The sequence below is a fragment of the Telmatherina bonti genome (assembly GCF_933228915.1).
Source record: "Telmatherina bonti genome assembly, chromosome: 15".
Classification (NCBI taxonomy): Eukaryota; Metazoa; Chordata; class Actinopteri; order Atheriniformes; family Telmatherinidae; genus Telmatherina; species Telmatherina bonti.
This window is the reverse complement of record NC_136613.1, coordinates 20,354,474-20,370,548: the sequence shown is the minus strand read 5'-3', so window position 1 is coordinate 20,370,548 and position 16,075 is coordinate 20,354,474. Positions and strand designations below refer to the sequence as shown.

General features: G+C 39.5%; 1 protein-coding gene across 1 annotated transcript in view; it reads right to left on the bottom strand.

Moving 5' to 3' along the window:
* lrp2a (low density lipoprotein receptor-related protein 2a) overlaps positions 1-15,257 on the bottom strand; it is a gene marked incomplete at both ends in the record, with an annotated part of 49,901 nt that extends 34,644 nt beyond the window's left edge. Inside the window, 20 exon segments of the mRNA XM_079254443.1 lie at positions 526-663; positions 865-995; positions 1,185-1,310; positions 2,120-2,312; positions 2,875-3,078; positions 3,677-3,817; positions 4,250-4,452; positions 4,577-4,783; positions 5,288-5,511; positions 6,881-7,050; positions 7,497-7,625; positions 7,941-8,060; positions 8,161-8,304; positions 8,883-8,999; positions 9,128-9,241; positions 9,330-9,440; positions 9,846-9,962; positions 10,258-10,380; positions 10,497-10,604; positions 15,191-15,257. Of these exon segments, the coding sequence (XP_079110569.1) occupies positions 526-663; positions 865-995; positions 1,185-1,310; positions 2,120-2,312; positions 2,875-3,078; positions 3,677-3,817; positions 4,250-4,452; positions 4,577-4,783; positions 5,288-5,511; positions 6,881-7,050; positions 7,497-7,625; positions 7,941-8,060; positions 8,161-8,304; positions 8,883-8,999; positions 9,128-9,241; positions 9,330-9,440; positions 9,846-9,962; positions 10,258-10,380; positions 10,497-10,604; positions 15,191-15,257 (2,887 nt within the window).
* Positions 15,258-16,075: the final 818 nt, after the last annotated feature.

Below are 16,075 nucleotides of genomic sequence, written 5' to 3'. Positions count from 1 at the left end.
AGCATGGATCAGACCTGTTTGACCTTCCCCTGGTGTCAGAGGCCCCAAAACCTGTAGTTCAAGCTTTACATGACTGTCCTCGTGCTGGCAGCAATGGCCCACAGGAGCTGTCTGTGGTATGATGAAGGTGGAGGGGGCTTCATGCTCTGAACAGTTTTCAGAAGGCTCAGTGTTGTTTGAACCATTGGACTCTGTTTTACCAGCTGGGTTGTTGGCTTCCCCTGCCTTGGTGAGGACGGTTAAGGGTACAGCCTATATACCAGTGGTTAATGTGGGGTCTAGTGCTGTGTGGCTTCATCCCCACATAGTTATGGGCACACTGAATAAGGTGCAAGTAGTGAGCATGCCACCAGGGGTAACAGAGGTACCCTTTGGTACTACAACCTCAGCATCCCAGATGCTTTCCCTCACTTTAGCTAAACAGATAGGTATGATGGATCTGTTTCAACTACCTGTTGATGAGCAGAACTGGGTGAAATCTCTCCATTTTAAAATATACCTTAGGTATACCATAAAGTAACTGACCAGTCTGAGAGTTGGAGTTGAATGACTTGACATGCATGATGTGGCTTATTCCTCTTCTGATAATAACCATCTCTCCACCATCAGTCTTGCGTACACGCACGATGCCACCCAGACGCCAGTCAGTGAAATATGCATAGCCTTCATACAAGAGAAGCAACAGAGCAGAACATGTGTTACCTTATCTTTCATCGTCTCCTGCAAATTCTTTTGACATGTTCATAATTAAAGTAGGACCCAAAAATGAAAGGGAATAGCAGTGAAATGAACTTTCTCTTTATTTAAAGGAAAGGATCAAGCACCATATATATAAGCAGCTTATTGTTGATGCCAGACCCTTACCTTCAAAAATGGTGAGGCCAAATGGGTGAGAGATCTGGGTTATGCGGTCCAAAGAAAGCCTTCTCTGTCCATCAAAATTGCTGTGTTCAATTTTGTCAAAGAAAGCATCCACCCAATATAAACGCATTGAGCTGTGTAGAGATTAAAGGTGAACAAGGTTAAAATGAATAAATACTGATTGGGTATGGACAAAAATATGTTTTTTAAAAAGTACATTTTATGTATTTAACTATTCGAAATGTTAAACAAACTAAACAGGTGTTAAAAATACATTGTGGGACTGATCTGCTTGGCACTTTAATGTAAAACATTCGGCTTACCTCCAGTCAATGGCCAGGCCATTTGGCCAGCCAAGAGTAGTGTTTACAATAGGTCGGGCATGTGACCCATCACCCCAGGCCCTCATGATCTTTGCTGGCCTGTACCAGTCAGTCCAAAAAATATACCTAAAAAAAATGGCTCCAAGTTATTTTTCATGCAAAAATCTCTCAGCTTGCATTCAGTTGAACATATTCTTTTTAATGGTTTTTTTAAAGAGTTCATTTTGGATATTTCTGAAATGTAGAGATCTTCTTTTGGCCAGCTTCTTAGCGTTAACAACAATATTGCCCTTCACACTAAGCTAATCTAAGTTTTTGAACACAGACCTCATGACTTTGACACAACTGAAAATAACAGCTTGTTCTAAATAAGAATTCCTTTTATCATGTGGGAGCTTATCAATGTACAGTTTATGAATGGGTGTGTATCATGTATTGTTTGTAACAGAACAGTAGAGGCTTGTGAAGTTGAGATTATTCAAAACTGCACCACATACTATATTCTGAATAGTTTTTGAATGTTTTAAAGCTGTGTTAATTTGTAAAATAGATGTTCTTACAGATGAAAGTGTAATCATTTAAAATATTTAGAAAACATGGTTGAAAAACTATCTGATACCTTTGGAATTCATACATTCTGGGCCAGACAAATCCCTTTTTTGACTAGGAATATTACACTGTCTCCTCATGTAACCATGACTTTTGCTGAAAAGGGGGTTTTCTTTGTCTGCTTTATGTTATGGTTGTTTTTGTATTGTCAGTTTTTTTTCAGTTGTTATTGGTTTCTTGTTTGTTTGGGGTTTTTCTTGTTTTGGATTTTTTGTTAGAGTTAACTTTACTTAACTTTAAAATCTCCTTCTATACAGCAAAATGGGCATATATGTACTTATGGTAGAAAAAATTGTAACAATTTTCTAAAGTAAACACTAATTTACCCAATTAGAGGATGCACAACAATGGCCCTTGGATTGTTTAGGTTTTGCACAATGGCTCTCCTGGACTTATCAGCGAGCCTCATGACAGATATGCTCCTGTATCGAGGGTCAGTCCAGTAGAGGTTTTTAGAAATCCAGTCGTAAGCCAGATCCTCCACCCCGTCCACTCTGTTGGCTGCCAGTACTTCCCTGCCTGCGCAGATCAAAGCAGTCAGAGCACCATTTAACTCAGAGATGAAAGAAGAACACATTTAAATAAATAGGCTGTCAGCTTGCATTTTCTTCTTGCGGATCGGACAGAAAAACTAGAGCAACTCCAAAAAAACATCACTGATCAGTACGGTGTTTCTGTTCTTGTGTGTTGTGCCTGCCTGTGAATCTCACATAGTGACTACTTCAGCAGCTTGGGTGCTATTTTATGAATTAATTATCATAGATTTGTGGTAAAATACTACTATTTTTTTTTTTTTGGGAACTATTTCACTTTGTCCATACTCCTCTCCTATCCCTCCCCCACAGTACCAGCCGACCCTATCAGGCACTCCCTGAACTCCCTGTATAAGCCTGGCTGAAATCACATGGCAGAGCTCTCCACTAAGAAAGCAATTATCCAAAGATGCAAACACACAGAAAACTGGTCAAGCATCTTAGCTGCTGATAGTCTTTCATTCTTTCCTGCATAACTGCAACAGCCGAGCAATGAATTTAAATAATAGTTAGGATAGTTTCGCTAAAACAGAGCACAAAATAATTACCTGTCCCATCCACTTTTTGTTTATAGATAATGTCTTTGGCCGTGTCAGAAAAAAAGATAGTATCATCCTCAGCACTAAAATCCACTCCAACAAAGTAAGAGGGTGATCCAGTGACAGGCAGGATGATGTCCTCTTGAGATGAGAGGTTAAAAGGGATCCCTCTCACAGCCAGCTGGCTGGAGAACAGCAGAAACTGCCTCACAGCTATAAGAAAAGAAACCAGAAGACCACATGAATCAAGACAGCTATTTATTTCTGCCAAACAATATCACTATTTCACAAACACTGAGCCACAATTTTCTTTTTTTTATAGCCATGTTTCAGGGTGTTACATAGGGCTGTGACGATTTGCTTTTGTCCCAATTTGATTCAGATTTTTTGGGTACTAGCTCAATTTGAATTGCGATTCTCACAATTCTTTGATATTGCTGATTTTTGTAGATTGAAAATGAAAAAAAATGTACAAAATTTTTTTTTGCCCGTCATTTTTCTTGATTTCAATCAGGAAAAAACAACACAGTAGCCAGACCATCATTCTGCTGCTATAATGCCCAAGAAGACAAGTAAAAAGATAAATAAAAACAGTAAAAAATGCCAAAAATTTCATTGTGGATTATTTTTACTTATTTGAAAAAACAACATTGTTTTTTTTTTTGTTTTACAAAAAATATCATTTTTAAAACTGTGAAGCAAAAAATCCCAATTTTTGATTTTTCGATTTGACTTTTCCACCCCTAGTGTTACAGATGCTTAAAACCAAGAGGCATAGCAAGGCAGTCACTAGTTTAATAGCTTCACTTACCCACACAATGTTTGCCATCAGCATGTAGGTCATAACCCATGCGACATTTGCACCGGTAACCGAGTCCTCCATTGTCACTCCTGTGACTCAGAACACAAATCTGCTCACATCCACCTTTGTTTGCACCGCAAGGATTTGATACTGGCGACACAAGAAAATAAGCCAGTTAGCCAGAAAAAATATGTGCCATGAGTTCTGATCTTACACAAACACAGAAAGTTAGTCTTAGCAAATTTACATTATATTACTATAAGAAATACAAAAACTGTATGTTGGTTCAGAAATAGTGCTTTTAAAAGGTTTCAAAATACTAACAACAACTTTGATAAAAGCACATAATATTATCATGTTGATAGTGACAACACACCCTCAGTTCAAAACATCTAAACAGAAACAAAATCTTTTTAAAAGCCTAATAATCTGACTGACATGCTGTCAATATTTAAAATGAAATTATGACGATATCGTTGCCATAAATGCTTTTAGTCATAACTTTTTCATGAATATCTAATATCTTGGTAGCCGTATTTAGGAGCACTAAAACCTAAACATTTAACTTGCTTGTTTTTTTACCTTCAGGCTGTTTCAGCCGATGCATCACAGCTACTCCATGAGGAGCCTGAGATGTTCTATAAACCACTTGAGGATTGCTGTCAGTGAATTTGTTGGCTTTCATCACAGCCATCTTAGTCCAGTCCGTGAAATAGACATTGTGCTCAAACAGACTGATGCCAAATGGGTGTGGGACCAGAGCACCTCCATGGACAACAGTTTTTCTATTAGAAGCATGTTGTAGATATTATCGTTAGAATACAAAAGCAAAAATCTTATTCCTGGCAAAATTCATAATTTTCCTTTATTTTCATTTATTCAAAGTATTTGAAGAGTTCTTTAGCATACCTGTGCAGACCATCATAAGTTGCAGTTTCAATGTAGTCATAGCGACTGTCTACCCAGTAGATACGTTTAGCCTGTAGATCCAGTGTGATACCAGCAGGCCAACCTAGTTTACTCCCAATAATCCCAAAGCGATTGGTACCGTCCATGAAGGCCCTCTCTAGGCCTGGTTGACCATTTGTTGCCTCCCAATCTGAGAAAAACATATACCTGTAAAAGAAGGAAAACATGTTTAAACACTCAGTTTTAAAGTGAAGTGGGAACTTCACATTAGGACTGCAATCCACAGCTGACCACACCAAACATCGAGAGAGAATCTTGTACAGGCTTTTCATTTTTTTAATTAAGTATAGCAGCCACAGGATGACATTAAGTCTCCAAGTGGGTGGTTGTGCATCCCACCAAGAGCTGCACGATAATTCAAGATAAGCAGTTTCTATGTAGCCACCTGGCTATCACTCTCCCATGAACTATACTATTGGATTACAATGAGGGTTGTCACTTATATTGCTCTTCACTAATCTACCTAGGGCAATCTGCTAATCTTAACCCCCCCCCCCCCCCCCCACACACACACACACACACACACACACACAACCCCCCACCCCCACCCCACCCACTCCCCCTCATTCCATTCCAATAGAGCACAACACACACTGAATGTGGGGAACATGGGTGGATAATGAAAGGATGCAGAGAGGGACATGTGCTTACCCAACAGTGGGGTCCACTGCCAGCCCTCTAGGGTTTCCGAGGTTTTCGGTGATGAGTGTGACCCGGTTACTTCCATCAAAGTCCACCATGTCAATCCTGTTGACGCTGGCCTCCACTACATACAGTTTATTGTTCACCCAGTCCACTGCCAAATTCTCAGGGTAGTCAACTGATACATTCAAAACCACCTGCATGTTGGAGCCGTCCATATGCACTGAAAAAACCTGTACACAAAAGATGCCATTGTTTTCAGAATATTGCTCCTTAGGTGGTCACTCTTAACAGATGTATACAAAAATCTGAAGCACAATGATACAATTTTTCAAGAAAATGTTAATAAAACACTTTCATGTCTATTTGTACATTTAAACTCCCCTGGTCGCTGACAAAGGCAGAATATTTTGTTTCACTTAAAAATAAAATAGTGTTTTCAAATGAATATTTCATTTTACAATCATTAACTGGTAGAGCTTTCTCCCTTTTTCCCCACACACCAGAAACTTAGCAATTACCTACAACTAAAACAAGTGGAGTTGAAGTTTTTGCATCCAGTGTTCCTAAACAGGATGTCTCATTTATGAACAGAAACATGAATGAGTAACCCCCTAATTAGTACTTTAAAAAAAGACTTGGAAAAAATAACATGACCCGGAGATGGATTATTTTATTGTATTCTATAGGACTGAGCAGTTGACGAGTTTAGAACAGACAAGAAACTAAAAGAAACACACTAGAAAGAAAGAGAATTTTTTCTTTTTGTCTGATTATACTGGCTTACAATAGACGCTGAAGTGGATTTCTAAACTTGTCACAGTAATACTGCGATACGACCAGTTTCTTACACAGGAAGTCTTGGCACTATGCAGCTGATTTGGGGGGAGGTGGGGACTGCTTTTAGCAACTCTGCTTCTTTAGAAACCAGATCCAGACATCTAAAAAGCAGGATTTTCAACTGACCTGTTTAAAGAGAAACTAAAGACGTGGAAATAGCCTGATAGTTTAACCTTTCCGGTTGCATTCACATGCCCTGTTTGTGCTCTCCCTTTTAATCTGACATGCTGCCATGGAGGTGGCTAATATACACAGATGCCCAGCCAGAGATATGTTCTAACCTTTCAGCCAAGTGGTTACAGTTTGAACCAATGAAAAGCCCAGATATGAACTGAACAAAGACTTTTTAGCTTGCAGAAGAATGCATGTAAGTGGACAGTGCCACTGATACAGCATGGTTAGTTCGGACAAGGTCAAGTTACAAAAATTGCACTTTGGTATGTGCACTCCATACCAGCCGATGAGAAAAGCTTCAAGATTAAGCCATTTGGATTCTGTTACATATCTATTTCCCTTCATTATGAGCCAATCTCTACGAGTCCAAAAGCTATCCTATTATTATTGTATCAACATTGCTGATATTTTAAAGGATAGCTGAAGGAATCTGAGCCTGGCCAGCTCCAGTCTAACTCAAGCATTGACACAACAAAGATCTGGCCAACCTCCTGTCAAATGTGATAGTGTTTCGGAAGGGCAATACCTTGTGACTTTCATAGCAGCAAAAATAAATAAATCACTGAATGCACAATTTTTACAAAATACCTTATTTTGTATGGTATCTGTCCAGAAGATCTTACGGAGATTATAGTGGAAGTCCACCCCCACTGCAATCCCTCTGTTCTGTGAATTAACTAAAGTTTGCAGATTGTTGCCATGGATGTCACCTATCAGCAGGTCTCTGCCATCAGAAAATATTAAAGAAGGAACACCAGCTGCAAAAGAAACAAAGTTTAAAAAGTTACAAAACCCAGCCTGAAGAATTCATGATCTAGCCTGAACTATACTCAACTAGTTATCTGTTTTATAGTATCCATCCTCTATCAGTGGAAATTTCCAGAGTGTAACCTATAATTCAGATCCCTGACTCTAATGAAGGTAGACTCTTTTAAGTCACTATCATTACACACTTCCCTCACTGAAGCTAAAGGCAGAGAGGTCAGCCTTTTAATCAACACTCTTTCTATGCACCACAAAGGAAAGAGACTAACTAAAACAACATTTAGCACGCAACAATGCACCAGAAAGATAGGCAGGCACTCCATACAGAAGTTGCCAAAAAAGAGAGGGGTCTATGCTAATGCAACTCATTTGGATGTATCACTCACACTCTAACAATCTGAACATATTGTATGCAAGAAAAACTGTGGAAGTGACTCACTCGAGGCGTCAGCTCTGCAATATCTGTGCTGCTCCAGAACATAGCCCTCTAGACAGCTGCAGCGATGGGAGCCTATCCGGTCCTCACACAGTTGATCACACACACCCCACATGGAACAGTCATCAAAATCTTCAGCGTGATGGAAACAAAATAATAAAGGATGAGGATTTAACACACACACACAGTTTGCAGACATACAGTTGGACCAACAGCAAATTTTAGATGCAATGCTGTGAACCTCAGTAGCTAAATGTGAATCTCAGTAGCTAAATATGTTCTGATCAGGATCTTGTATAAATAGGTACACAAACTAATTTTAAATGTTATTTCTAGTATTCTGTTGCTGAGTACCTGCAAATAACAGGTAAAAAAATACCCCCCATTGAAGATTTCTCCTTATTTGATCAAAGCAAAAGTCAAAATAAGTTAATGAAGGGTGTATACCTATACATGAACGACTGTCATTGCTGTTGACAATATATCCAGAAGGACAGGAACAAGTTCCTCCCTCAGGGGAAGCATGACAGTGATGCTCACAGCTCAAAGATGCACATCTCCAGATACCTGATCAATAGAGAAATCAGACAAATAGTGAATATTCATCAGTGACACAGATTTCTGTGGGTATTTTGCAGAGCCTAACAGTAGCTGTGGTGGTACTAACTGCAGTTGTGACCAGCAGTGGTGTTAGTTTCATCCTCTCCATCAGGACAGTCAGCCTTCCCATCACACAGCTTATCCATTGGGATACAGAAGCCAGAGGATGGACAGGGCCACTCCCCTGGATAACACTCTCGTGGAATGTTGTCTGCAGACAAGATTTTAATAATTTTTGCAGGCTTACACATAGAGAAAGGAATAAAAGCATACGGAAATGGATAGCAGAGCATTTTGTGTGCCTTTTTTTTAACGGTTGGGAGCAAAAATATCGTTAGTGTGTGAACTGTGAGTCAGGAACAGGTAACATCGTGTTTAAAAGAATCCCAATCTGAAGAAAATTATGAGTGATTATAAGTGACATTGTCACTTCAAACTGATGCAGAGAAATTGAGTCATTAGGGGATCACATGGAGGCTCAGAGGGCTTCTGCAGCCCATCCTTAAAAAACACACACCCCTCACAGCCATATGGAGGAATTCTAAAGCCCTTTGGGGGGCTGCACAATCTTGTGCCACAAAGAGGCATTTGAATAACACACTTAAAGGAGTGCAAGCATAGCGCCTTGCTAGACCAAACCAACCATGGAGACCAAAGATGAATCAGGTTTCCACAGCTTCGGTTCATTGTAGGACCATAAAACAAGCAAAATATCCAAGGCTTCTGACCAAGAAAAACACAAAATAACATAATATGTGCACACTTAATTTCAAAGTACTGTAGCCATACCACATCCTTTTTCATCTGCATTGTCCTCACAATCATCCTCTCCATCACAGAGCCACACTCGGTGGATGCAGCGGCCACTGGGGCAAGTAAAGTAGTTGCCTTTACATGTGGGATATGCTGCAGGTGAAAACCGAGATCATATGTGTTCATCTCTGTCAGCAAAAACAAGAGCCTTTATACTGACAATAAGGTTGGTTTACATTTTTAAAGAAAAAAAAAGAGGAGTTGCAGACAGACACACATACTGCAGTTAAGCTCATCGCTTCTGTCCCCACAGTCATCGTCATGGTCACAAACATAGCGGTGAGGAACACACAATCCATTGTGACACTGAAACAGACCTGTATTGCAGTGCTGTGCTAAAAAAAAAAAAAGAAAAAAAGATTCAATGTCATGATTCTGCTTGTACCTGAGAAAGGTTCATTAGTAAATTACTTGATTGCTTACTGCAATTGGCTTCATCAGAGCCATCACGGCAGTCAAGTATGTGATCACATCTCTGTGTCCGGTTGTAGCAGGCCCCATTAGCACACCTCAGTTGTGTACACTCTGGATAATCTGTAAGATTAAACCATCATCAGGCCAATGTTATGCATTCAAATGAGCCTGACAACTGTGCTCTGTTCAGCTGTTAACATGTGAAAAGCCCTGTGAATGAGAAGGATAACAGGACAAAATTTAAAAGCAACACCATAAAGGCAGCAGTTGCCAGGCATTCTTAATGCAATTGTGAGATTACACAGTGCGCAATGCTGTGAGTCTACCATGTCGGCACAATAATGGCATAGCAGCTGAACTTCAGCTTGACTAATCCACCAAAGAATCTGCAATCAACCTCTGACAACAAGAACCATATTGTGGTCCATTCTGTCAGTCAGCAAGACTCTTAATCTTAACAAATTGATTAAAATGCCACAGGAGCCTGACAGAAAAAAAAGGGAAACCACCCTGAAGAAGACTTACGGCAGTTTCTCTCATCAGATCCATCTGAGCAGTCTGCCAGGTGGTCACATTGGTACTCTCCTGGGATACATGCACCATTACTGCAGCTGAACTGACCACTGGTGCATGTCCTGCCAGCTGGGATCCAAAAGGACATTAGTCAACACATGAAGGTAGTTTTCATTTATATTTATATGCATTTCAAATTTCATATTCATGTAAATATATATTCTTCCCAGCTATTAAAATTTCTCAGTCCTGTAGATGTTCTGGTGGGTTCATGTGAAATATCTTATTGTTCAGAACCATTAAATTTTCACTCAGAATTACAGTAATTGAAATGAAAGAAAAAATGTTTGGCTTGCTGTAATTTACATGTAACTTGTTTAATCCTCCATTCAGGGACTGCTGATAATCCAAAAAAAAAACTTACGACATTGTTGCCTCTCATCTGAGCCATCTTCACAGTCCTCCTCATCATCACACACCCACACACCTGGGATACAATCACCATCGCTCAAACACTGGAAGTGACTGTCATCGCATGTTACCTGAGCTGTCGGAATACACACACACACACACACACACACACGTCATTGTTTCCATCATATGATGCAAATCCACTGGTAGAAATCAAGTTAAGAAAGCAGTGTGGCATAATTAGTAACCCACGGCAGTTGTGCTCATCAGAATCATCTGCACAGTCTGACGTCCCATCACAGTGCCATTCACTTGGTATACATCCACCTGTCCCACAGCGGAACTGCCCCAATTCACATCCTGCACACAGTTACATTAGTAGACAACTTTCAACATTATTTCAAGCTTTTTCTTATTTTCTTATTTCCATTCTGTCCATCATTCTGTCAAAAAAACTGGAATATACAAGTCCTTAACTATTCCATAAAACATCCTATAGAGGCATTGGGGGAGGCTGGGAAGCCTTTGACTGATGAGGCATAATGTTCATAGCATTGACAAGCCTTGGAGACAAGCGTGCCAGCCATCCCCCCTGACAGTTACACAACCTTCACTGCGCTCTTCCTGAGCCTCCTTTTGATGTTCGCAAAGAGTGGCATCTGTAGAGATAAGGTACCACCCCTCTACCTTCCCTGACGTTTTCCAGGAGAGATTGATTCAGGCTGCATAGTTTAGAGGCAGAGCACTCCATCATGCCCAATCAAATAGGAATGTGCAATTCTGATGGTCTCTTTGACAGCCTGATTTATGGTCTGTGCTGCTCCTGTCCGGTCTGAAATGTAACTGGAATAAATAGTGGTACTGGGTGGTACCGCAATCATTTCCACCTAAATTCTTCGCAAGAAGAACTGTGAAGTGGTGATTGGTGGGGCATGCTTGGGGTCAGTGGCCTGTCTATGTCCTGTCTTATCCAGCATTTTTAAACATTCTTCCTCTTTGATAAAATATCTTCCTACACTTGCATAATTTTGAGATTACTTATCTGAACTCCAGTGCTATAGCAACTCTTTACCTATGGCTTGAATATTGAAGTGGGATGAACAACAAAAAACTAAAGAAAAATCCTTTTTTCTAGTTCATGCACCTAAATGAGACATAGATTATGTTTAGAGTCAAGAGTTTATCATCTCCTTATGTAATGTACTGCTTTAAAGATAGATCACTTCCACAACCGTGGAGCGGGTCACTGCCTATGCTACCGCACAGAAAGCTTTGTGTTGATTCATGACTTGTATTAATTTAGCCTGCAAACCCACAAACTGCTCGAAAACCACCTCAGCTAATCAGGGTGCATATTTAACACTGTAAGCTGTTATTCAGGAAGAAAAGCCTTTTTTTTTTTCCTGTTCCATTTACTAATGATAAAATTGCTCACAATCCGCACAAAAGAGAGCTATTGTTTCAAGGCAGTGATCCCAGAGGGTTCAGACTCATCTGAGGCATAGGAGTAGGGACACATAGCTAAGAGATGCATGAAATGAGATGAGAACAAAAATGCAATTTTCACCCAAGTGACACAGAGTTCAGTCAATATACTATATTAAAACTATTGTCTGATTAGGGAAATGACTAAATGAAAAACCTGTTTAGAAAAAACTTTTAAATAAGAGTTAATAGTTTTCTAAAAAAGAAAATAAAATTTAAATAGTTAATCAAAATTTGCTTTAAAACAAGATGTGCACAGTTGCTATACATGTAAAGCTAGGTTGACAACTTAAAACTATGCATGCCAAGAAGAAACCAATCTGCTGGAAGCTTTCAAATGCAGCCTGTGTTTCCTGACAGCATTACTTCTGGGAAAGGTGACAGATACAGTACGCTGAAGCTGAACCTTTCGGCACAACTATCTTGTGTGAAGGTTCTTCTTACGTTCTGAGAAGCATGTCTTTGTAACTTTGCTTTAATCCTGAAATTTCTGTCTGCAGCACTGCAAATTGACTATGTCAGTCAATATTAGTGAAAAAACAAATTCTAAAAGGAATGATGCAAATCTCTAATTAGGTGGTGTTTAGTTGGTGTTGAGTCTCGGTGTTTTCTATTACTGTTTAAGCTGATTCTTTTGTGTAATTTAATGTTTTCCTTTCCCCTAATTAGCAACTTAAGCCCCCAGCAGGAGAGTGCACTTCTCTATCCTTGGATGAAGATAAAGATGACCTGCTATTGCCCCACAAAGAAAGCAGTAGAGGTATTTTCATTAGAATGAAGCACCTTAAACCACACTATGTATTTGCAATGTTACAAAAGAGGTGCCAGCAGGGGTGCCAACTCATAAATGAAAGTGTCACCGTAAAGAAAAATGTTGTTTTGCAGGTGGACAGTAGAAATTGAGGCACAGTGAGATGTACTCCCTGATTTACTAAAAGAAAAGTAAAGCATAAGCCCACCCCCAAATACAACTCCATCTTCACATTTATCCATTAGGAAAACACCTGTCCACTGCTATTAAAACAACTCACACAGACTGCCTAAAAGATGCAAGATCCAAGCTTTCATCAATGCTGTCTTGTTTTGGTGCAACCTTTTGCACTCAATGAATGGCTACAGAAAAAAGTTAAGAAAACGGCTGCTGGCATCATGAGATGCAGGACCTGTCCATGCTGTCAGAGTGAAGTGCGGCTGACTATTTCATATGGAAATCAATGCAGCAGAATGCAGTCAATTGCCAAACAAGTGACTTTGGCTCTCACTGCCAGACTCAAAAGCAGTTGAAACCCAGGGGATTTCAGCAGTGGCATAGGAGCAGAAGGGAGGCATAAATAGAGAAAGGAATTCTCTGGTAAGAATTGAGGAATACTCAACTCTTGGGTGAATGCCTGAACATAAGAAGTGAGTTAAAAGAATCCTATTTTTAAGCCGTCACAATGCAATACCACAGCTGTTGGACAACTTATTTTCCTCTGTAAAGTCAGTCACAACTCCTGAGAAGTAAGTTGCGAGAAAACTCCACCCTGATTGTCCCTTACGTAGATTGAAGGAGTTATAAAAGGATTTGCTCTTGATTTGAGGTGACTGTGTTCCAGTTTCTAACACACTGTTGCTGTTGCTCAAGGACTTAGGCTCCTACACCGGAAAGAGGCTGGCATGTGCAAGGTTTTATGTGCACGTGCTGGTCTTAAAAAGTTTGAGCACACACGCCAAAAAAAAACAAAAAACATTATTATTGTTTTAACTGCAGACTAACCAAAAATTGAGCTGTCACTTCAACTCCACACCTTACAAAAATACAAATAGCCAACCCTCAAAAACATTTCTTATTTGCATGATTTCAGTTTTTCCCTCCATTTTCACATGAGTGAATAATTAATGAGATAGTCACACAAATTTCTTTAAATAAAGCTCAGACTGTGCACTTTGTGTGTTATTATTACTGGCTGATGATTAACTGAGAAAACAACTCCTTTTAAGAACTTCTTATGTCTAGAACAGCACATTTACAACGAGGGCAGTTAGTAGACCAGTACCATGAAATCTCCTCTGACCGTCACATTAGCCATTAATGCAGGTGTAAGCATTCAGCACTAGTATTAATCTCAAGGCCTGAATAATATGTTCCAGAACGCCATGGAAGAAACAGTATCAAATTAAAGTACTTTTGGGGAGGATCAAGAAAACACTAAAGTACTTTGTCTCCTAATAGAAAATTAAGTACAAGCAATTTTCAAGTCACAGACTCAATATATTAACAGATACTGAACAGTGTGATACCCATGCTGGTACAACGCTGATTCAAAATCCCGATTAAAGATAAATTGACTTCATATAAGCAGAATGTGGTTAATCCCAATAAACACCAAGTTAATGATAAACGGAACATGCTGACAAAGTCAAATGAGATACTGTGTTTTCAGTTAAGTCATCATTTTTTTCATCTTCAGCTGTCATCAGCAAAATTTTATCTACAAGTTCTGTAGTCGCCTTGATTCAAAGGAAATGCAAAGTAAAAATTCAAAGTGCTAAAGTCAGTTTGTCAACAATGTTATATTGTCTTTTTGGTGTCTGAGCATATTTTCTGTTTTTCTTTCTGAGTGAGGAAATACATTGGATATTTCATAATAAATAAGAAAGAAGTAGTGGTAACCCTTCTCTTGGTACATTCTTTCCTAAACTCTAAACTGTTCCTTCAGTAGAAATGATTCTATTCTGCAGCAGCTGCAGAGTAATTAGTTGCTTGATTCACACTAAGGAGCTTACATACTAAGGGTTGAGCAAAAAGAAAGCAGATTACAATCTGAGAAGCGGGATCTAGCCGGGCTAGAAACACAACAGACAAGCATGAGACTGTCACGTATAAAGAGCATTCCCTGAGCATTTTATTGTTCTCTCTTTTACATAATAAAAATAAGTTCTTCCTCAAGCCAGAATAAAGTGTGAGTCAGTACTTTGTAGCGTAAAATCTGTTCCCCGGTATGAGATTTGTACCAGCAGCTCTTAGTCCTCACAGATTGTCTGTAAGTCACATGCTCTTTTCTGTTACCTAGCAACAGTAAAGCTCAGGCAAAAGTTCCTCAAGAGAACTTCCAATCTGTCTGAGGAAGGCTTTGTGCTCAACCTTCAAAGTAATACTATAAGGTAAAACATTTAGCTCTGCAACTAGATTTCTTCTACTTAGTTGCTGCATCAAAAATTCCACAACTTACTGTGTATTCCCATTAAAGTAGGGCCTTTTTGAATGACCAACAAGACTGTTTCTACCTTTTCTGTGGATTTGTTCCTTGAAACTTTTACAATTCAGTATTAATTAGGTCTCATATTCTCTGTTGTTAAAGAAAGAAGGGAGGGGGGGCAACAAGTGCACCGGATGAATCACTTGGAACTCTACAGTTCCTCAATTATTCATTCAGCTATGTGGACAGAAAAAGGGAATTAAAAGAAAACTTGCTACTTACCTTCAGAATGGCACCATCTAACACAGAATAAGACCAAAAAAAGTTTAAGTAGCAGTGCTCTCCACATTCTGGCTGGTCCGTCCAGCTCCGCTGTTCAGATGGAGGAGCTGTAAGGACTGAGCCTGGGATGCTGTTGCTTTCCTCTGTCTTTCTTGGCCCGTTAGTTGATGAAAAGGGGCGTGCACAAAGGCCAGGACTGCCGCTCCCCCAATCCAGCCTCAGCCCTCTGGATAAATCCCCCTGGCCCAGGAATCTGCATAATGCCATGCAGGTCCTACTTGTCCCAAGTGGTAGAGATTTTACACTCAGCAGGCTGTTGCTTTTATTATTTTCCCCTATGCTTGGGAACTAAGGATGGGTGTTTTTAGAGAACATGAAAGCTGGGGTCAAATATATATAAATTAAATAGGTAAATATATATCGACACAATAATAGCTAAGAAAAACAACAATCCCACAGTTCAATGTACTGTTGTCCAGGGAAATCACAAAATCATTGTTACAGTTAACATGAAATCATCATTTAGAGGTCATCATATAAAAAAAGTACTTCAAATTAACTTTCACAACTATAGGCAACAAAAAAGGCCCTCTGGGCCTAAATGTGATATTGCATCACGTCGAAGGTACCATTCTGAAACAGGGTTTAAGTCATGCCAGTCCTTCCACCATGATTTCACCCTGACTTTATTTACTGTTCTGCTGGAGTATAAAAAGATTTGCTGGCGCCACCTTGTGGCTGAAGGGCGAAACAACTACAAGAAGGCGTATCCAATATGGTTGCTAATAGCGACCGAGCAACTGAAACTATTCTAGGATTTTCCGAGTATAAAGTTAAATTAAATCCAACTTTTGCGCCACTATGTGAGCATAAGTGTTTTTCCGA